This window comes from Artemia sp. Qi Xiang Cuo, chromosome 18, assembly GCF_049724085.1.
Source record: "Artemia sp. Qi Xiang Cuo chromosome 18, ASM4972408v1, whole genome shotgun sequence".
Lineage (NCBI taxonomy): Eukaryota > Metazoa > Arthropoda > Branchiopoda > Anostraca > Artemiidae > Artemia > Artemia sp. Qi Xiang Cuo.
Window position 1 is genome coordinate 18,299,662 of NC_142811.1, and position 24,158 is coordinate 18,323,819.

At 36.0% G+C, this 24,158-nt stretch overlaps 1 protein-coding gene across 1 annotated transcript in view; it reads left to right on the top strand.

The window, feature by feature from the left end:
* Positions 1-24,158, top strand: part of LOC148941277 (uncharacterized) — a 48,695-nt gene that overhangs the window by 11,908 nt on the left and 12,629 nt on the right. Inside the window, exons 2-4 of the mRNA XM_089104296.1 lie at positions 5,263-5,397; positions 12,749-12,855; positions 20,690-20,799. Of these exons, the coding sequence (XP_088960422.1) occupies positions 5,268-5,397; positions 12,749-12,855; positions 20,690-20,799 (347 nt within the window). The 5' untranslated portion in view covers positions 5,263-5,267. The remainder of the gene's footprint in view (positions 1-5,262; positions 5,398-12,748; positions 12,856-20,689; positions 20,800-24,158) is intronic.

A 24,158-nucleotide genomic window follows, 5' to 3' on the forward strand; every position in this document is an offset into this window, starting at 1 on the left:
ATGGTCATCTTGTATGTATAATTCCTAGTATATCAGTAAATGTTTCAGCTTTCAGTAGGGGCTGTGCTGCAGCCCCTTCGTGAGATAAATTTTACTTAATTCTATTTGTATAAACGTTTCCTAATTTTTTTCATTTGAAAATTTTCGCTTATATACGATGTTGAACTAAGCGTTCCTCAGGTTTCTAAAAATTGTCAAAAATTAAGATTTTGAGAGCTGTAATATACTTTAGTTTATTTCTGATTGTTAGTATAGCTTGTTTGATTTGATTTTACGTCCAACATGTTTTGATAATGGGTGGAAAGGGTTTCGTTCTACTTATATCAGTTGTGACGGTGTTTATAATTGAAATTAAAGATTATTGATTCTGTTTGCTTCGTTACTTGGTTTGGAACCACCGAAAGTGGTGGTCAAAGCTGACCAAAATTGATTTATTTATTTTTTCTTTTATTATGTTTTTTCTTGATACTAACAACTGAAATATCTTTTTTAGACTGTATCATGAACATAAATAATACTTTTTGCCTTAAATATAAATTTTCCAACTGAGTTTTTTAGATGATAGTCTTTCTCGATTTCGTCCCATATTAAAAAAAATTTGTACAAAAATGGTAAAGTGGAATGTTTTTCTAGAAAAAGTGCAGAAAAGAATACAATAATCAATAAATTAAAAAAGTTTTTTTTATACTGTGGTTTCAACAGAAAATGGGGAAAATTTCTAAATCAGGCATGGTTAATTATTATTTGCTTGTTTTGTGGTAAAAAAAAATTAACAGATTTGTTAAAAATAACTGATAATCTTTTAAATATGCACTTCGAAAAAACTGCACATCTACTCAATCATGAGCCGCTAAAAGTGAACATCCAGAGATAATATTTTCATCTCATATAAGTTGCTTTTTTCTATCACATAAAAAATCAGTTGAGAACTAGCCATTGAGAATAGGCTGTGAGGTTATAATTTTTGTCCGTTTTAAGTTTCAACTTCGCTCTTTACTTCGTTCAGAAAACGTTGTTTAAAAAAAATTAATTCCATATAGAAGTGTGTCTGAACGCACTTTAACTCCTATAGACTCAACAAATTTTCTTTTAGTTCATATAGAGGACAAAGGCCATATGTAGGGGGCGGGTGAGTTAGCAGGTTCAAACCCCCCTACATTTTCTCTAATTTTTAAGCCTTTTTTAAAAATCTCCTAATATTTTTAATCTAAGTCTTTAGATAAAACTCACGAAATGAAGTTTTTTTCGGTCACCCCCCCCCCTCAAACATAATTTCTGGGTACGACAATTTAGAGGACTGATTAACTGTTTAAAAATTTTATTGAATGATTAAATATTTTAAATTTTAAGCCTTTTCCCAACACCGAGAGCTAAAAAAAAAAGATATAATGTTATTGAACGTTAGTCGAATGCAAATCAGGAGACGAGGCGTTCCCTACTCCCTCTCACCGACTGGCGCTCAACGGCGCCGGCAGAATTTCATGAAAAAATTGCTATATCACAGATTTTCATGTATCACCAGCTGTAACCCCCGGCCCAGTACTGGCCATCACCGGGCACTCATTTTACACCAAGATATCAATTGGGTAACCCCTCGTCAAGATATTGTTTCCATGTTATGCATCTGTTCTAGGTGAAAAATGGAGACCCAGTCACTGAAACAGTTTGCCAGTGAGCCTGCATTACTCTTTTCAATTTCCCTGGACAAATCCAAAAAGTCAGCAGCGTGGAACTTTTTTGGTGGCCTACTTCTGAAGAAAAACGGGATTACTAAGGAGGTGGATAAAGACCATTTTTATTACAAGCTGTGTTTACAAAAGGCTGAGAAGAATGCCCTGTTCAAAGACATTTACTGAGGTTTGGCGAAGTACAAGGGGAAAGTAAGCCCGGGAAACTTGATCACACATCTCCAGGTGAACCACGAAGGAAAGGAAGAGACAAAGCGAGCCTTCAAGCTTGAGATGAAAAAAGACCTACTAACACAAAAAAGAAGCCTATTTGGAGCAGTATAGGGGACCCCAAGGTCCAATGCTAGTATGAATTCAGATGCAAAGTATGTTCTTGGCAGAGATATTGCTTTGCTGTGTGTACAGGATAACCTTCCCTTCAATATTGTAAATGAAAGAGGTTTTTCACAGTTTTGTGCAAAGTATGATATTGTTGCAGGTGCAGGAGACTTGCCACGTGAAAGAAAAATTGTCATTTCCTGCTTACAGGACATTTATGATGCAACGTTCACAACAGTGAAAAAGATTATTGGCAACAGAGCAGAGTTTAGAAGTGGAGCTATGGCTATGGATATCTGAACGGATAATCGCTGTCATCTTAACTATTAGTGTCACAGACTCATGAACGTCATTTCAAATTTTGAGATGAAGAATATGACTCTTTCAACTTCTTTGGTGATAAGCGAAATACAGCTGACAACATTAGAAAAGAACATCTTGCCTGTATTAAGCTTATTGACATTGGAGGAAGGGACATAACTGTTGTGCGTGATAGAGGTGCAAATGTCGTAAGAGCCTGTGCATTTATGGATGTGAAGTCAAAAAATTGTATTGCACATGGGCTTCACAATCTGATTACAGTTGATGGAGTGTCAAAAGTTGCAAAAGTTTGTTCTTTGGTGAAAAAGGCTCGACTTATTGTCAAAGCCTTGACTTACAGAGGCTCTGATTTAAGCTGCGAATTCGAAAAACAGAAATCCGAAGCCTTTTTTGCAATCGAAGAACTGAGCGAGCTTGATCAGGTTTTAGATGCAGATTCAGAGCTGCCCATTGTTCATGGGGCCGAGAAAATATCCTGCAGTGGAAGAAGAGACAATAACAGGATGCTCAAAAGAGATCTTCCCACGTGGTGGAACGCCACTTATACAATGTTGGAAAGTATTTTAAACCATAAACCTGTTGTATCGACTCTCCTTTGTCAAATTGGCAAACCTGACTTAGTTCTGGACGAAGATGATCTCGAGCTCATGACTGCCCTTTGTAAGCTGCTTTCTGCTTTTCTTAGTACAGTGCAAGCAATTAAAGGTGAGATCTTTCCGACACTGAACGTTGCTTTGTTATGTAGAGGAATGTTAAAGGCACAGAAGGAAGGAAAGGGCGATGAAATATCCCCAATAGTGGAGCTCAAGCAAAAATCGAGGGCCAAGTTTGATAAGTGTTTCCCTCGAGACGATTTGATGGTATCAGCAGCGCTATTGGATTTTGAGACCTTTAGACTAAAGGAAATTGATGATCATCTCCTTGAATCGTCTCAGAACTGACGAGATTTCCTCTTTGACATGATCAAAAAAAGTGTGACGGAAAATGAGCTCAAAGAATTCGTTGAAGAGATTGGTGATGGGAAAAATGTAGATGTTGCTGGTTCTAGTACCGCTAATGCACAAGAGACAGAAAATGAAAACTTGAGTGATGTGGAAATTGCGAGTGATACTGAGGCACCATCAGAACCAATTGTGAAAAGACTCTATTCATCTGATGGCACTGAGAAAATGTCAATTAAAAAAAATTACTGCAACAGATGAACGGTCAGGATGTTAATTCACTTGCAGAACAGGAAGACATCAACTTGACGATCCAGCGTCAGGTTGATCATTATTTCTCGTTGGCTGCTGAAGCCAACCGGATGGATTTATTTGAAAATGAAAACTAGACGTTAACCTTCTGGAAAAAATGCAAACATCAGATCCCGTGGGTGGCAGCTTATGCTCGTAAAGTTTTGGCTTTACCAGCCACGAGTGCACCAGCTGAAAGGCTTTTTAGCACGACAGGACTAATAGTCAGTGAAAAAAGATCAAAGCTGGCTCCAATTAGAGTTAACAAACTCACTTTTATCGATGACAACAATAAACTTGTTCAGAGATTAATCTCTAAATTAACCTTTTGAATTTAAACCTACAGTGTTACACTTGCATACAGTGTTTTTTTTTTGCTGCTGTTACTTATTTTTTGTATGTATTTGCTTAATAGAATGTGTTTGAAATTAAAACTTCAAAATTTATAAACACAAAAGCCTGAATAATTAAAAATAAGTAAATGAATAAAAACGGGATTTTATAGTAACGATGTGATGCTAAACATAAACACAATATAGGTTTCCCTGGGTCTAGCGGGTAAAAAGGATAATTCTACTTGGTCTTATTGACGGTGAACATAAAAAGTTTCCGCACGGCCCAACAAATTCCTGTTTTGTCATATTGTTCTTGTATGTTTTTAGCCAACCATTCAAAAATCCTTATTAAAATCAAGTTGAGGTTGAACGTGCTTGGTGAAGTGGAATTTTTATTATTATTTTTAATTAGACAAATCGCCGCCCGGAAGACAAAGGCGGCGCGGCGCAAAAAAATATTGGGTGCACGTGGCGGCGCGCCCCTCCCGATACTAAATCACACATTCGCCACCGTTAGGTTGGCATGGTACGGCGGCGGGGACTACTTCCAATCACTTTCGAATATTTAAAAGGGCATAAGCAACTCCATTTGTCAATTGAATGTGCCCTTTTCGAAGTTTCTACGACAACTTTTTAAATGCGAAGTGCCCTGGTCTAAAGGAAAAAAATAATACATTATGACAACAGTGTTCTTCTATTCCCTCAGCGCATAACTTAAAACCCTTGACCTGAGGGTTGTGGGGGAGTGTTCTCCTCACAAACATAATTTCTATCTATAAATCAACTCCGCCGAACAAAATGGCTATCTCAAAATTTTGCTTGGTTGTGGGTGGGGAACTGGTGGTCATGGAAGAGGTTTTAGGTACCTTCCTATCACTTTCGACTATTAAAAAGGTTACGAGACGTTCCAATCGATTGAGCTCTTGTTCAAGTTTCTACGTTAACTTCTTCGATACGTAGTGCCCTGGTATGGAAGAAAACGAACAAACAAAAAAATAATAATACATTGTGCCAACATCGTTCTTTACTTTTATCAGTTTTGCTCCTTTGTAAACTGGCTCATACACAGGGGCAGATACAGGATTAAGGTTTGGGTGGGACACCAACAATACTTGGCTTTCCCCATTGGTATTTTTCGCCCCTCAACCCCTGTGATTAGGGTAACTTTTGACCTTCTGGGGGTGCACTTGCCCCTAAAACAACCCCTGGATCCGCTTCTGTTCATAAACAGAAAAAAGCCTTCAGAAACCTTTGCTTGATTCATGGAGGACAACGTGCAAGGAGCAGGCATAAACACATGCTGTCTGTATTCCATAAATAAAATTTTGACACACTAATAGCTGTGACTCATGCTAATATTTATTATAGGAACCATGGAAACCGTATCAAAAGAAGATAGTGTTGTAGAAGAAGTCAAGGAAAAGCCAAAGAGAAAAAGAAGATCTACCTTTGCTGAAAAACGGAGGCTGAGTAGCTTTGGTGATCAACTTTCATCACCTCATTGTAAGATTTTTATTAGCCCGTCTAAGAATTATAAGTTAAATTTTTTTTTAATTAATGAATAAGCTTGTTGCTTTTAATTGATTTTTATTTAATGAGTTTTAATTAATCAATTAATTTAAATTATTTCAAAGTCAATTAATTTCTAATTAATTACTTAATTCATTATTTTTCAATTAATTAATTGAATCAGATAACTAAATTGAGAATCATCTTTGAGTTTAAGGATTCTGGTGATCGTCATGGATATTTATAAGGAAAAGAAGAAACTGGGCCTGGGAAAAATACGACCAAGTCAGGGACATCCATAATCAAGAAGTAAGGTCAAACTGTATTATTGAAAGTAGTAAATAAAGAAAAAAATCCTATGAAAAGCAATGGCAAATTTAAAACTTAAAACAGACAAATGATTTTTTCGTTGCTTCTTATGTTGAATTTCATTTATTTTCTTCGTTGTCAAACAGAATTTTAATTAGATGTACGTTTCTATGGCAGCATGAAGAGTATGCAGAAAGCTTTGGTTAGCTTCTCTGACAGAATGGTTGCCGGAGCACTTTGATTTTTTTTTTCTTTGCCATCGATTAAATGCTGTATTTATCAACCCCTCAAAGTTTTAGAAATTGTTCTTCTCAATAAAAATTTCTCTTAAAATAAAAAAAATAAAAATGATCCCATATTCCTTGAAAATGATGTCTGCATTGTTCTCAAAAACAGTTTTATTCTTTATTTCCTGACACTCAATCAATGCTGTTAGCTTTAAAATTCACCTAATGTTTAATTACTTTGCCACAAAGCATAAAACGTAACAGAATGAAAGATGCACGGTGGGGGGGGGGGCATCAAAAGGTTTTTCCTTCGGGAAGGGACGAGCTCAAAAAATGAAAAAGTAACATAGTTTAAAACATTAACAGAGTTTTGCATAAATGTGCCAGAACAGGTAAAAACTAAAAATTTGTACCATATTGTCTTGTATAGCACAAAATACTATAGATGCAGGATCAAGCCTTTTGGGGAAAAATATTTTTTCTTTTTTTTTGGGGGGGGGGGGTATAGGATTTTTTTTCTGTAAGGGGGTATAAAACATAAAAAACTGTATTCTTAGGCCGCCATATTTTTTTTTGATCGGAGGCCTTCAAATTGCTCTTACAGGAGAATAATCCTTTCTCCTGTGGACAGGTATATAAAAAGTTGCATATATCCATATTCAATTATGGCAATGGATATTCAAATTAATTCATTTAGCATGGTCACCTAGTTATGAATGCCAGGTGTTTTTATTTTTGTCGTTAATGAAAGATTCTATTTATAAGGAGTGTCAAGGGATAACAGGAAGCATTTCTTGAGAACGTCTCAAACCATGATAAAGCTGTAGGGATTTATCTGGAATTATGATATCATTACACTCAAAATTATTGTTTTTTAAAAGTTTGTGGGAAAATTTTGTTTTGTAATATTTATTTTTACTAGAAACTTCAGTAGACTTGTGTCTTTAAAAAATCACTCATTCTTTTCTTCTTGTTTGGACTATTATGTGACATCTTCTTCTTCTTATTGGATATCACACTATTACGGGACATCTTCTTCTTGTTGGGTATCACAATATTATGGGTCTTCTTCTTTTTCTTCTTGGATATATAACTATTACTTGACATCTTCTTATTCGTTTTTTATATCACACTATTACGGGACTTCTTCCTCTTGTTGGATATCACTACGGGACTTCTTCTACTTGCTGTTGGATCTTCTTCTTTCTTCTTCTATTTAACAGCAGGCGGGCTTTTCAGTAACACTATTTAGCCCTTTTCCTTTTGCTTCACTCTGTGGGCTACAGAGCTACTGGCTTGATTGCCTCATATTTATTAGATATATTCAGATATCTTTCAGCAGATCTTTCGACTCTAGGAGTTCAAATATAAGATGATAGATGTCGATTTCTATACTCTGTGTGCAGGTATAGTTGGCTAGGCTCTTGGCTGATAGTGGGATTTTGTGGTGTTTGAAGTATTTTAACAGTTTAGAAAGCAAGGTATGTTGTGCAGACGTCAGCATATTACATTCAAATAGGCAATGGTCAATTGTTTCATTATTCATATTACAATGCCTGCAAAGAGGGGACAGGGGAATTGAACCACTTGAATTAGAAAGCTTATATGAGAAGGCAAGGAAATTTAGTCCATTTGTTCCAGAACGAATTCTATGATAAATTTTAGAAAGATACTTATTGGGAAAGGGGGAAAGGATAGGATTAATCTTATTAAAATTAATATCTGATAGCCTCCATCGGTAAATATCTCTAATTGGGATTGGTCTCCCACTTGGCTGGTCAATATTTATAGCATTTTTTGCTATTTCATCAACCTGATGATTACCACTTATGCCAGAGTGGCTAGGAATGTACTGAAAGTAAGTTTTTATGCCACTTGAAGCAAGATTATCAATAATACTGAGACAATGATAAGTGTCAATGTCCAACTTATATTGAGGAGCTGAGGCCAGCAACTCAAGGCTTGATAAAGAGTCGGAATAAATGATAATATTATTCGATTTTTCAATCAAAGATTGGTTTTGCTTAAGGTGTTCTAATGCCATGATTATGGCATTTAACTCAGCAGACATTATAGATAAATAATTAAATAATCTCTCGCCCATTGCAATTGTCAGGTGAGGAAGGAAAACACCACTTGCAACCTTCTCATTCATTTTTGACCCATCAACAAATATTTGGAAGTGATTTTTATAGGTAATTGTATTAAGTTCTGCAAATTTTTTCTGGACAAAAGCAATGGGGGTTAAATCTATATTCCATTTTGAAAATTCAGTATTTATTATGGGAAATGACCAATTCCATGGAGGGGATCGGGGGAAAGTAGGTGCAATAGACTTTGCTGGTACAGGGAACTTCTTTTGAATATTGGCATACTCATCTGCAATACTTCTATACATGGCTGGATTTCTAAACCAATTATGTAATGTGTGTGAGCTATTTGATTCAATTTTTGTAAGATGTTTTGTCAAGAGAAAGCTACGTCTCTCCCTTATTGTTGTTAATCCACTCTCCATAAGCAGAAACTTGGTGCTTGTGGGTTTCCTAAGACCAAATATGAGACGTATTATATCATTTTGTGTTGTTTCAATTTTTTGCATCTGGGTCTTTGCACATGCACCATAGACAATGAGCCCATAGTCAATATGGGGTCTTATATGTGATTTATAAAACTGGAGTAAGGTTTTCTCCTTACAACCCCAAGGTGTGGAAAGAAGTCTTTTTAGTATATTTGCTTTTCTATAACATTTTTTTATTGTGTTTGAAATGTGGAGGTGGAAATTTAGTTTTTGGTCAAGCATGAGACCTAGGTAATTGATATTATTATCTTCTGGAATAGTTGTTTTATTTAGAGTTAGTTTTGCATTAACATGGTTTCGCTTCCTGTGAAATTGGATTATTTTTGACTTGGTGGGTGCAATGGGTAAATCTGAATGTTGAGAGAATTTTTCAAACTGGAAAAGTGACTTTTGCAGATTTGACTGTGCTATCTGAAAGGTGTTGCCAGATGACCATAGCACCAGATCATCAGCATATTGTAGATTCGTGTGGGGTAGGTTCATGTCCCAGAGATATAGGGCAAATAGGAGGCAACTGAGGACTGCTCCCTGAGGTAGGCCTGTGGATATTGTCTTTTGGGGTGAAGAGGCTGAACCAACACAAACAATGAAACTTCGCACTTCTATGAAGGATTTAATAAAGGATACTAGCTTGGGAGGTACTCCAAGGTTTGCAAGTTTATTTAAAAGGATTTGGTGGTTCACATTGTCATATGCTCCTTCAAAATCAAGGAAAGCTGCCACTAGGATATTATTTTTTGAGAAAGATTCATTCATTGCATTTGTTAGCAAAATGAAAGCATCTGTTGAGGAGTGGTATTTCCTGAATCCAGTTTGAGTGTGTGGGATCATGTTATTTTTCTCAACAAACCAGAGGAGTCTGTGATAAATCATTTTCTCCATTATTTTCCCCATCACAGGTGTAATCATTATGGGCCTATAAGACTCAGGGTTATCTTTTGGTTTATTTTTCTTTAGGATTGGTAGGAGGGACGAACATTTCCATATATTGGGGAACCTAGAGGATGCCCAAGCGTGATTATAACAATTTAGCAGTTCTTGTTTATATGAAGGTGTGAGATTCTTTATCCATGTAGGGTGTATATTGTCATAGCTGCTGCTAGTTTTGGACCTAATATGATGTATTGCATTATTCAATTCCTGGATTGAAAATGGATTAGTTATGTACTCGGATCCTGGGCGTGGTTGGTAACTAGGGTTCATAGGAATTGTGGACAGATTGCTTTGATTGTTTGATGTTAGCTTATTAACAAAAAGAGTTGCAAATAGGTTAGCCTTTTCAATATTATTGTCATAATGGGTATTATTATGTATAAGCTCATACAGGAGTGGGTTGGGAGAAGTCTTTTTCCCACATATGTGGCTTATGACTTTATGTATAATTGGCTCATGCGTTTCTCTGGAGAGATTATTTGCAAAATTATTCCAGTATTTATATTTAGCATCTATTATAGTCCTTTTTAGATTAGATTCTGCTTGCAATTTTTTTAAATATTTCTTAGGTGTTGGTTTTTTTATGAATTCTGTCATAGCTGACTTTTTTATATTCAATTTATTTATTAACTCATTTGTCAACAATGCTTTAGTAATTTGTTTAGGGAATGTTTTCTTAGGTGTTGTCCTGGGGATAGCATGATTAGCTGTATTTATTAGTAAAGATGTCAAGGCTTCAGCATGTGTGTCAACTGTTGTGTTAGAAATGCATGAACTTTGGGTGAAACTTGTAATTTCATCATTTAGCTTATTTTGGAAAATAGACCAATTTGCTTTAGTGTTGATATATTTGGAAGTATGAGAAGAAGTTTCAGCAGGTTCATTTAGGGAGCAAACTATAGCAAAGTGGTCTGTACACAGACTATCAATTTTATTTATGTAAATTTTGTTCAAAAAATTCAAAGATCAAATTCCGGTAAAAATCGCTCCACTCCCATTTGCTTTTTTTACTATGTAAGATAGTTAGATAATTTAGTAAGGAGAGTTTGGGGTAAAGGTAAAGGATAAAGATCCTCTAGGGCCGTGATTCCCAACATGGGGCACATGCCCCACTTATGGAGCATGGCAATATTTTGGTGGGTCATTGGCAGAACCTGCACCCTTTGGCTGACTACTTTAGAGCCACAACTAAAAAAAAAAAAAATTTTCATGCAGATTATATCAGATTTGTATGCATTTAAAGAGCAAATATACATGATAATATTGAAATAACGTCATGCATTGTATGAAAAGTGTTTTGTACAGACAATATTTTCCTTAGCAAAAAAATATGCCCCGCGGACGATTCCCCCCCCCCGCCCTCCCCCCAAAAAAACAAGTTAAAGGACTTTTAAACTTCTTTCAGGTGAATACACCTATAATTTTGAATATCAAAATTTAAATACCATGAGGGGAGGGGGTATCAGGATTTTATAAATGCCTAGGTGGGGCATGGCCCAAAATCGGTTGGAAACCACCGCTCTAGATTCATTGATGGCCCATAGGATGTCAGTTGCTGGGTATTCTCCAGGGAAAGGTAGCAAATCTGTCGCCCAGCCTTGTGGCAGCTGGAATCTAAACCCGGGCCCCGTATTGCCAAGCAGAGCATAATTCCACGGAGCTGCCGCAGGGTTAGGGATGGTTTTAAAGGAATCGAAAAATAATAATGTACATGTGCTATTTGTATGCTAAAGGAGTTAGGGAAATATGATTGTAATTAAGTTAGAGATAAAATGCTAGAAATTTATAATGAAGATTTTTTATTAAGGAAGTACCAAGTGGTTTTAGGAAAACTTAATTCCCTTAATATGGAAAGGTATTGCGGTATTTGCTCGATTTATGTTGGGAACAAAGTGGTGGGCAGGAATAGTAGATCAATTTTTATTATTGAAGTTTAATAATGAGTTCAAATAAATGAATAGTGCTTTTTTAGGAAAGGTAGGGGATTTTTTGACAATTTTCAAAAAACATTTGAATTAGTAGACGCCTTTTGCCCGAGTTTTGTAGATATACGAGCAGGCATTCTATTCAGCTACTAGAAAAGTTTGACTGAAGATCCTATTATTGTGTGCTATACCGTAGAGGAATGTTAAATTGGTATGTGCTATGCCAGAGAATAATATTACTGGGGTTAAGGTTGGGGACAAGGTTAGTAATTCGGTCAGTGTGGAATCAGGATTATGTAACCCTGATCATATTATGGGAGAAAGTAATCTTAAGTTGTAAGGTAAAAATTTTCTATGCGCTAAGAGTACGCAGATGCTTGCTGGTGTCCTGAAATGAATGAATAAACATGTATGCTGTACTAGCCTATAGCTATCGGGCAGCAGGTGTAAAAAAAGGAAAGAAAAAGGTAGCCTAACTCTTCCGTGAGGACTGGAGAATACCCGCTTGCCTTCAGGCTTCAGGTTTAAAAAAGAAGTATCGGAAATACACTGCTGCTTCAGGTTAGGGTGTTGTCTATTTGGAGGCGCTACTTTGATTTGCTAGAAGTTACCGATTCTACCAGTTATGTAAAGTAAGAGGTTTTATGGCTCTCAAGAATTACCCCTTGGAAGGCTGCAAGTACTATGGGACTACGACAGGAGACAGACTGTCACGTATGGAGGGGGACGCCCCCCCCCCCAAAGGTTTTTGGCACTCGGGAAAAAAAATAAAGCGGTAAAATCGTGGCGCTTCGCGCCACGATTTCTTAGACGCCGCTGAAATTGGGTGTTGTGTTTAATAAATACCACGAGAAAACTGACAAGTCACCAACAGACATTTTGAACTTGGTCGGTAAACGCAGCAGTCATACCGACTCCTTCTGTAAGGTTAAAGATGGTGCCACAATTTTTGATTTGATTAAATAAGGAACATTAAAATAGTGACCTGACATGTATTAAAACCTAAATCTCGGTTTGTAAATGCAGTGATTTTACTAACTTGTGCAGTGATTTTACATATTGTAATCGAAATGGACATTATGCTAATTATTGACAAAAAATAGTCGGTAAAAATGACCAGCCAGTCGGTAAAATCTCTAGCTCTCCCCCCACCAAACATTTTGGATAGTAACGACACTGACACGAGTAACATAGTAAACACTCCTTACGGAAAAGAAGTAGATATTTCGGCTGAAATATTAAACACAGTTATGAAACTTCTTTCGCAGTCGGATTGCGGAAAGTGTTTGAATTGGGAAAGCATCTACTATATTTAGCAACATAAACTTAGATAACATTTTTCAAACATTGTTTTTTGTTTCTTTTGGCTACAGCGATTGCTGCGAAAATTCCTGAGGATATATCACCCCATCGAGTTCAAGCACTGGTCTACTCGATGTGTCTTCAAGATGCTGTCAAAGAGCTGGAGTTAGACCATGAGGTAAGCTGCTGCTTTCATGCTGTAATTTACTATTAGTAAATTGCATCATCTAGTCTTAAGTTTTTTTTGGCATTTTTTACTTTTTGTTATCTCTTTTAAACTAGTTGTTTTAGTCAATGATGGTTTGTAAATGTTTGCTAATGTTAGTAAATGAGTACTGAGTAGTTCTAGCCGAGTTGTTGGAGCGATGGAATTGAAATCTTGTGTTTGTGAGGGCAGGGGTTCGAGTCCGAGTCCTGGCGCTGCTGATTATTTGGTTTGGAACGGGGCCAGTGGTGTGACTCTGTAAGCTCAGCCATAGTCGACCTAGCTCCAAAGGGGTACCTGGAGAAATATGGGGAAAAACACGGGAAGTATCCGAGGATTTCAGTCATGGTTCATAGTCCATTGTGTAAAGACCTCTTTTTGGATTTAAACTCGTTTTTAACTGACAGAGGATTATAGTCTCTTCCCTACCTACAGCTAATATATTGATGAGAATTGATTTAGTATACCAAAGGATTAAAAGTTGAATAAGCGGATTATTTTAGTTTTGCTACTTGATTGAGAATTCCCTTGGGAACTGGATATTATTACTGATAGCCCGTACCAGGCGGATCTACCTTTCTTTCAATACATATTATTAGCTTTTGTGAATTAGCAGGAAGACATTTTAAGCGGTTATAAATGGCTAATAATGGCTCTGTAGGAAGTATCAGTGCCTTACCTAGCCTAGCCAGTTGGGTTTCTGGTTGAAGATTTTAATTGTTGAATTACACTCTAACTCCCGTTATTATCTATGAATAAACTTCGAATATCTTGAAAATCTTTGAAGATTTTTAGTTGAAGGTTGAAGAAGTTTTTAGTTGAAGATTTTATTTGTTGAATTACACTCTAACTCACGTTAGTATCTATGAATAAACTTTGAATATCTTGAAAAACTTTGAAGATTTTTGGTTGAAGGTTGAAGAAGTTTTTAGTTGTTTAATTACACTCTGAGTCCCGTTAGTATCTTTGAATAACTTGAAAAACTTTGAAGATTTTCGGTTGAAGGTTGAAGAAGTTTTTAGTTGAAGATTTTAGTTGTTGAATTACAATCTAAGTCCCGTTATCATCTTTGAATAAACTTTGAATATTTTGAAAAACTGAATACCAATCTCAATATGAAGTTGTTCTGCCCGAATGCAAAGAAAGAGCCCACACAGGTACAGTTCAATGTAGCAAATGCAATCAGTGGCTCCACCCCAACTGTGCTGATATTGCACTACAACAAAGTTAGAAAAAGCTACTTGGCGTTTTTTGAACTGTTGCACCTATTACACCAGCTCTCCTCAAGCTCCCTCACCAGTTATCCCAGTTGAGACAAGTCCTAGAAAGCCCTTAACACCAGACGTCACTCACGAAATTTCAATTCTTACTCTTTCCCCATTCTTAGTGAAATCCACCGAACGCAGGGATCCTAAGAAATTAGAGTCATCTCACTTATTCGAAATTAAGCAGCAAGAGAAAATTAGTAAACTTTGCTCACCAATCAGGCTTTATTTCCCTATAAGTGAGGCTTACTTGCTGAATAAAACTTGCACACCTAAAGCAGCTCCTATTTCCCGCTTTATGCTACCGACGAATGTTTGCGACCCAAACTGAAGCACCGAATAAAATACCCCCCTTTACCGAACCATACTCGTGCAAAAACTACTCTAGTTATGTTTATGAACTTGATCAGATTAATGACCAATTAACCCGGCGGAATGCTGAAATTCAGCTTCTGACTGAAAAGCTAAAAAGCATTGGCGAACATACCAATAAAGTGATATCTGATCTTAAGCTAAAAATCTTTGGTAAAGACGACGAAATTGCGTGGCTGAAACACGAACGTTAGAGAATGAACAATCTAAAACTCCCATCTCCCGGGCCAGCAAAGCCGCCGTCAATTAAAGGTTCTACCACAGATATCGCCCCTGAACCTACACCAATATTTGAACATTGTATTACAAATGTCAAAAATAGATCTGATGCGAGCAAGTTTGTCCGACTGCCAAACGGTAATGACCCTTTTTCCAAAACAAGCAAATGTGTTAACATGATTTTGACAGGGAAGTGCAAACTAGGACAAAATGTAATTTTGGACATGCATATAACTCGAGCAAGTTTCTTCGTGCAGTAAGTGCCGAACTTGTAGATAAAATTCCAGCAAATAATGACGAGAACGCCGCAGTGATTACCGAGCTTTTTGATAAATCATCAGCAGATGATAACGTGTTAATTACGTTTGAGAAAATTGCCAAAGATAAAAAGAAAGAAAACGTGAGAAACAGCGGAACAAAATATGTGATATATAGATATTTTAATCGCGAGGTTTACAAGTTTCGTGAACAGTACAAGTTTTTACATATTTTATGTCATGATTTTATTTCGGGTACTTGTAGGACAAACAAGTGCAGTTTTGATCATGTTGATTTGTGTTCTTTTTTATCATGTTTTGACAAATCGTGTAATTTCGCTCATGTATCGGTTATGGTAGAGGATAGGCTTACGATTCAACCTTTTTTAGGGTGACGCAGAAGGCCCCCCCGTCCCCCACTCCTCCTCCCTCCGGGCCGGTACCTTTCACCGTCAGGCGCCGCCCCCGCCCCGGTCCCAGCCCCGCGGGTTTCAGTCTCTTCCCTTTGCTCCGCCCCTGGATTCCCCGTTTTACCCCCCCCCCATCGGGAAGGAAAGGTTCTCAGCTCACCCCTCATCAATCATTAATAAACTGCTGTTTAGAGTAGGCTCGGTGCTTAGCTTGCACTATTGGATCTTGTGGTCATAATCTGGGAGACCCACTTCACTCTTCTTCTCTTCTAATTTTCTCAACTTGCCACAACCTGGCCTCACGAAGAGGACAAAGATTAAAGTTCCTGAATTTTATACCCGTCATCTGAATTTTCACTACCAAAGTCTTTCTACGCGAAAGCTGAAAGTCTCAACCCAGATAAGTTAGTTGAAATAAAAACCCTAGCACGCATCCTTAAGTCAACTGTACTGGTGGTAACAGAAGTCCACCGCCAAAACATCGATCTTCTCAGTATCAATGGTTTTAATAAATATTTTAAGCTTAGACCAGATGATCATCCCTTGGGAAAAAGAGGCGGTAGTATTGGAATCTATATCCATGGAAAGTTAGCTACAAGTGTAATCGATGCTCCGTGGCTTGAATCCCATGACGAAATAATGTGGCTAAGAATCCAACCTAAAACACTTCCAAGGAGAATCAATGGTTTGACTGTGTGTGCCTTTTATTACTCGCCTGGTCAGCCCTAAGAACAGAAGGAAAGGTCTTTTGAAAAGCTCCACCTGAGTGCCGACTACGTTTCAGGTAAGTGGCCCAGATTTGCGATGTTTGTTTTCGTTGATGGTAATTAGCTGAAACTGGAAAATTCTTACAGGGCGTTTGACTTAAGTACTACTGTAAATTTTCCAACTACAAAAGGAGGAACATCATTTGACATAATCGCTACAAAAATGACCAAATATTACAATATTACATGGATAACTCGAAAAAGTTGGATTGATGGTTGGAATGCAAGCACTGCTGATTCAAAAGTAGAAATTCTTCAAAATACTCTACTAGAAAAAATTTGTAGTTACTTCCCCGAGAGAAAAATCAAGTCCTTATCCGCCGACCGTGTGTACATTTTGAAGGATGTTAAAAAGCTGATTGCTGAGAAACGAAGATTGTTCAAAGAAGGGAAATGTCAACAGGCTATTCTTTTGAAGAACAAAACTCGCAAAATGGCACGCCAGGCGGCAAAAGACTGCTATCAAGGTAAAGTAAATGATTTGTTCCAGTCCAAAACCCAACAGTGGTATAAAGAAGTTAAAAAAAAACTCGGAAAAGAAATAAGGAAAAGAAAAGAAATTAAAAAAGGAAAAGAAATTAAGTTTGTCGATTTCAACTTGGATGATACAGATACCGAATTGGCCAACCAACTTAACGCCCACCTGGCTAGTATTGTGCAAACCCTACCTCCCTTGCGCCCAGATGAGATACCACAGCCACTTCCAGACTATTAGGACTTCCCAACAATAACAGTCGGAATGGTGACCAAAAACTTTAGAATGCTAAAACGAACAAGCGTCACGCCAATTGATATCCGAATCCAAATCATAAAAGCATTCCCAGATAAACTGTAGTCAACCACTCTCAAGTTTATTCAACCACATCTCCATTTTTGGCAACTTCCCGTCTTTATGGAAGAAAGGATATTGACACCGATACCTAAAAAAGACGCACCTAATGGCTTCACTGGAGTTCGGCCGATCACACTTACACCGGTATTTAGCAAAGTCTACGACCAATTCCTCTTCCTGGCTAAAGGAAAAAATCATCAGCATGGTAGATCCAAAGCAATTTGGTAGTATTCCCAAGACCTCAACAGCTCACTATTTGGTAAGCCTCCTGAACAAAATCCTCAAGAACCTACACAGCCCCAGCAAATGGATAAACCTCATAGCATTAGATCTGAAAAAAGCTTTCTTCCTGATCAGCCACGGTAAATTCATCAAAAAGTTACTTACAAGGTATGGTATCACCCCTGCCTTAGTTCGAATCATTGTCAGCTTTCTTTCGGATCGAAAGCAAAGCACTAAATATAAGAGCGCGTACTCAACCGAGGTTCAAATTTACTGCGGAGTGCCACAAGGAACAATCCTAGGTCCTCTTTTGTTTCTTGTCATGGTCAACGAGCTGGAGGAGTCCTATCCATAAAGTTAGAAGTGCGTCGATGATCTGTCATTAACTGAAATTTGCCACAAGGACTCCCAAGCAACGCGTATGGTATCATCGATGGCATTAAGAACCAGGCTGCCAGTAATGACATGGTGGTGAGTATGGACAAATCCGTTGTCCTTCCAATTTCTTTTCTTAAGGGTCGTGCGAACCTATAATCCGCCCCTACAACAACAGCAGATGGTCACCGTAATTAAGCTGCTAGTCGTCCATATTTCATCAGATATGAAGTAGGACAAAGAAGTAGGAAGCAGAGTCAAACGTTAAAATATGTGTATCTCTGCTATAAGATGCTATTTCGTTATGGTGTTCCTGTCGAGCATCTTCTGAGGTTCTATCTTTCTTTCATTAGATCTATCTTAGAATATTGTTCTCAAGTATGGCATTTCTCCCTTACTCATGACCAGTCGGAGACATTGGAGCGAGTTCAGTACTGTGCCCTGCTTGCGGCGTATAAATCTCCTACCCTATATAAAGCTCCTCCAAGAATTTAAACTTGTTCTCCTTGAAAAAAGAATGTAACGACTTAGTCTCAAGTTGGAAAAGGGTATCTTGAAAAATCCCAACCTCCGTGATATACTTCCTCTGGATTTTACCCCTATTTTGTATATGTAGACTTTTTGAATTATTTACTATTGTCTTGACGAAAAAAACCAAGAATCGACCCGACCGTGTAAGCGTTTTGAAATAAAGGAGATTTTGATTTGATTTGTCCCCAACCACGCATAGCACTCCCAGCCGAAGGTAAAGAATCAGAAGAGTGGTAACTGCGCTACGCGGATTGGTGTCGTTATGCGAAAAAAAAACGTTTAAAAGTTTGTAAACTATTTATTGCAGTTGAACTTACGAATAAATAAATTTGTTGTTTTTATTTAAATACAACCAATAAAAGATCTAAAGCGAAACTGGCCAGTCATGACAAAACAAATACAGAAAATCTCAAAATGAAGAACAGAACCAAGGGGTCTACGACCAGTAAAAGGAAAAGACAAACTGAACGACAGATATTTCGCCTGTATAAGACTAGGCGTCTTCAGTGCTAAATATAGAAGAAAATAATTACTCTTTTAATTAGTTAGTAATTAAATTGCTCCTTTTGAGTTTCTTGCTATTTTATTACCCACACAAAACGTTAAATATAGAATAGCCAAGGCTCAGGGTGTCTTTTCGCAGCTAAAAAAAGTCTGGAAGAATAGGAAGATAAGTCTGCAAACCAAGTTTAGAATATTAGAAGCTACAGTAATGACAGTGGACAAATATGGCTCTGAAGCATGTACGCTCTGAAAAGCGGATGAAGATTTGCTAGATGTTTTCCAGAGAAATTGCTTGAGGGTTGTTCTGAGTACCCGGTTAACTGAACTTATTTGAAACAATAGACTATGTAAAAACTGTAGTTGAATACCACTGTCGAGGCCTATATTGAAAAAAAGGATGAGGTGGCTAGGGCACGTTGTGCGAATGAAGGATGACAGATTGCCGAAGATTGTTCTTTTCGGCCAACCATCTAGGGCTAAACGGAAAGCAGGTCGTCCCCTTCTGGGGTGGGAGGAAATCATAAAGAAAGATTTAAAGGAACTGGGAACTTCGTGGGTGGGTGTAAAAAGGGAGGACTTTGAATAGATTGGGGGGGGGGGGGAGGAGGAGCAGGCGTAGCTGTGTTGGCCTCAGGCGGCTTGGTGCTGCGGTGAGTTGTTAGTAGTAGTAGTAGTAAAACTTATCATCATCAGATATTTTGATTTATAAAAACAAATAATTTATATGACAAAATAGATAAAAATGAACAATCTATTAGGGCTAGGCATAAGGGGTATATGGCCACAAAAGACAACCAGTCAATTAAAAACATGTTTAAAAACCACATTTCCAAGCAGGTTGTGTTGTAATGCTATACCCAATTTGGCTCATCATCATTCAGGGATTATTAAGGTATAATCCTTAATGATTAAATTTTAATCGTTGAAAATTTATTTAATGATTTCCGAGCTTGTGAACTACGAATTTTGGGTTTAATATTACGAAATAGAAATGCCAAAATTGACCCGCGATTATTGACCCGCGCAAATTTTCCCTCTATTATTTAGTACTGGTGCTGCCCAAGTTCTGTACTTGTTCCCTCGTTTTCTCCTTTTTTAACTGTTCTTTTTAAAAGTTTTTATATTTATTTATTTTTTTATTGAGTTTTACCAGTTTTTATCTTTTTAACTTGCTCTGACATTTCCTGCTTTAATTATTGAGTAATGAGTGGTTTTTCATTCTGATAATATTTTTGTCTTGACATTCTTTGCCAGTGTTTTAGTTTAATGTTATTATAAGATTTTTTGTTTTTCATGTTTTTATTCATTGACTTCGAAGTTTTAATTCGGGGCATGTGGTAATAATTTATTGTAATAAGTATATCTCTTATCTGACATATACTAAGTACATAATTTACAAACAGTTTTTATTTTTAGAAAAATTGGTATGTAAGGACTCTGGGGTTGTTGATAACAAATCTGAGGTTTTTATTACAATATAGAAGTGTAACTGGTTTGAATCAAAACACTTCAAGTGCATGTTGCTTCAAGTATATTTAACAATCAGAGTATTGGTATTCTCAATCAAAACACACTAAATACATGTTTATCACAGAGTATATCTAACAGTCAGAGTATAGCTGTTCTGAATCAAAACACACTTTGAACACGTCTGTCCTGGAGTGTATTTAACAATTAGGTTAGTGTGACTTGTTAATCCTACAGTAATCTGTTTGCTGCAAAACTATTTTTAATGGGTACATGTTCTATATTGACAAACTGCAAATCTTCAAATGGAATGGCTATACTATTACAAGTAGTAGCCTACTTGAAGTTCACGACTTTGGCAAATGTTTTGGCAAATGCTTTGCCAAAGGTTATCTGCAATACTAACTGTTTTTGTGCAATACTAAATGTTTTGGCAAATGCTTTGCCAAAGGTTATCTGCAGTACTAACTGTTTTTCGAATCGATATGTAATTTACTTAGTTTTTAGCTAGAAATTCGTTCTTAAATAGTACGTTTTTTATCGTTTAATCTTGATTTTTTATTCGGTTTTTCTTTTTCTTTTTTAGGGAGAATTTAGTAGTAACGAAGTGAAATCTGTATGGGAAAAATTGAGATCGTCGCTCGTATCAGAAAATGACAAGATTTTGAAAATGTTAGAACAGGCGGCGTTGAACCAGTAGGTTTTTTTTTATTATTATTATTATTATTATTATTATTATCAAAAACCTAAATTTGGGAACTCTCAAATTCTGTTTATTGCTTCCGATATGAAAAAATTCGAGTAGAGGATAGACATAAACTAGGGGATGTATGATTACCCACCCTTTTTTAGGTTTGACCATGGTTTTTTAGGTTTTTTTTAGGTTTTACCACGGTTTTTAGGACCCATTGTATTTTTAAAAGGTTCTACTATACAGGTATGTATAAATCTGCTTGTCTTGGGCTTAAATGCAATGTATTTGAAGTATAAAACCCCTTCTCTGTGCGCTAATGGCTAAGTATATTTAGTTGAAACTTCTAGGGAATGTTTAGGGGGTGGTTAGCTAATTCAATTGACACTATATGTATCCAGTTTGTCGGAAGGGCGCATTTGACATATCTTAGGAACAGATGAGGTTATAAAGTGGAAACTTTCTGGGAATGTTGAGGGGGTATAGAACTAAAAGAAAACACTCTGCATCCCTTTTGTCAAAACGGCACATCTGCATCCCTGTTGTCAAAACGGCACATCTGCAATATCCCAGAAACAGCTGAAAGTTTTAAGTTAATGATTTCAGGGAATATTAAGGGGTGTTTAGAGGTAAACCAAAGGACACTATTTTTATCTAGGCTGTGAAAATTTTAATAATGCCCACCGTTAACTAACCAAATTTTACATGTATGGTCTTTGGAGTGCGCGAAAAATTTTTTTCTTTATTTTTTAAGTTATGGTTCTGGAGTGTTCTCTTATATCTTTTGGTCCAAAATGAAACCAAGTGATGTGTGAATACTTCAGGTTTAAGGGAGTGGGGGCTCAAACTTTCAATTTTTACTTGAATAAAACTATTTTTTATATTTTGGCTTTTTCATTTCTTTAAATGGGGAAAAGGAATTCTTTTATTAAAATATTTTACTATTTAATTACTAATAAAAATATATTTTTCTTTGTAGAGATTGTACTTGCCACTTAAAAACTTTACATCAGAAAAATTACGCAAATTGTGTTTAACAATTATTTCTAACTCCATTGTTAATAAAAGTTAGAATCGGAATAAAAATCTGATATCTTTAGCGATATAAATCAACTATTGCTTCTTAATTGTTTAGTAATTCAGATAACATTTATTATAACTTAATACTTATAATTACTGCATCTTTAATTGTTTCTGCAATTACAATTATTGTTACTTTAATAATGATTAAATTCGTATAAGGGTAAATTAATAACAGTAATAAATAAAGTGATAACAAAATGATAACTATTAGCATAATTAGGACTGTAATATCATTTAATAATTATTAATTTATTATTAAGCAATTAATATATAAACTAAAATTAGTTAGATTCACCTACTAAAATATACACCTACTAAGAGGCCTCTTCACTGACAAACCAGATTCTTGGAACAGTCCTCACGTTCAAAAAGCTTATTGCAATTAATTAATTAATTTCTGTAATATTTGGCGTTAAATAGGCAATTTCAATTATTGAATTGTGTCCAGTAGCCTTATTGAAACCTATCAAATTAAATATATATTTATTGTGTATTATAGCTCAATTAACTGCAATGGGTTCTTTTCTAGATAGAATATTTTTGGTGTATATATCTATAAGGATAAATTTAGAATATTCACGTGAGAACCCTTCTTAAAAGGTGCTGTGGATCTGCAAGATTTTTAATTCTAATCAGCAGCGTTCCTAGGACGGTTCTGAGTCTTTTCTTTTCATTTAAAATATAGGTTTTGGTACAGTAAGAACAACACAGGCGTATAGATAGGGAAAGATAGACCCCTAGAATTTGACAATTTCTTCCAATTTTTAAATTACTTTCATAAAAAAAATTTTTGTATGCAAATTTGTTAAATGACGTTCATTACCGTATAATAGGTGCGCTTATTCAATATATACAATAATTGCAATTAAATATAATAAGCTACATTGAACACAAGGTCAGTTTAGGAGACCATTTATAATGACTACGCGTTCTCGTTCGTTAAATACGCGTTCTGGTTTACAATTATTAAATTGCATTGAATAGCGTTTATTGAAACCTATAAAATTAATTATTTGCTTTTGCTTATTAATTATTTGCTTATTATTACAATTACCTATAATTTGATCTTTTCTAGATAGAGAATTCTTAGTGTATTTATCTATCAGGATGAATTATAAATCGTCCTAGTGGAACTTTTCTTAAAAGGTATTATGGAGCTTCAAGATTTATAACTCTAATGATTTCTTTCATTTAAATATAAATGTTTAGCAGTTGGCACAGTAGGGACAGCATAGACATATAGAGAGGGAAAGGTAGGTCCCTAGACTTGGCCATTTCCAACAATTTTAAAAATAATCGTGTAAAATAAGTTATGCTGTCAAACGGCGCTCAATAGAGCATATTAATAATAAGTAATTGTAATTAACTACAATATAACGAATAAAGATCGAAAATTGCGTTTTTTAAGGCAAAATAAAATAGTGAAAAAAAAAACACAAAAGAATACTTCGAGAGTCTTTTTTGGAATTTTCCTTAAATATATTTTTCTGTTCGCGCTGAAGAAGAGAGGCGTTTGTCCTCTCGAAATATTTGATTTTTGTGTTTTTTCAGTATTTTCGTTTGACCTTACGAAACCACATTTTTCATTGTTGCTTCTTTATATTATGACAGGTCAATGTGGATTAAGAAATTGTCTTCTTAATTAATTACAATAAGCCATATTGAAACGGGGGGGGGGGGGTTATTAGAATAAAAAGTTGAAAAAAAGAATTATATAAAAATTTATTTTAATCTTTCAAAATAAATAAAACCAAAAATGGATAAACCCATGGTCCAAACCCAACAAGCAGCCAAAACCGACAATTGTGCTTTCTAGAGAGATAGAATTCACATTATCGATTATAAATTCACAATCCCGATTTTGAGGAGACCGCTATTATCAAGATGTAGATTGTCAGTGTAACCGCATAATCTAGAATCCAGACCATTGATTAAAAATCCAGCCAAATATTAACAAAAGGCAAGAAGAATTAAAGGCCAAAGATTAAAGTTATTTTTCACTGTGAAATTCTCTATGCCAAAATCAATGCAAGAAAACTTCTTTACTTAACCAACAGAATTCAAAATTTGTTTACCCTATTGTGGGAGCAGCACACTTTTGTCCTAGTTTTTTCTAGTTGCTGTCAATTTTTGTTTATTGCGAGAAAGTGGTAAGGTTCTGATCCTTATGTTTTTATGGAAAGGGTGAAACTAAGACTGGATTGATACATTACGCTTTGAAAAGCTGCTAATAATTCTTGCCTTGTGCCAAAAAGAACTATTTCGCTTATCCTTTAACCAG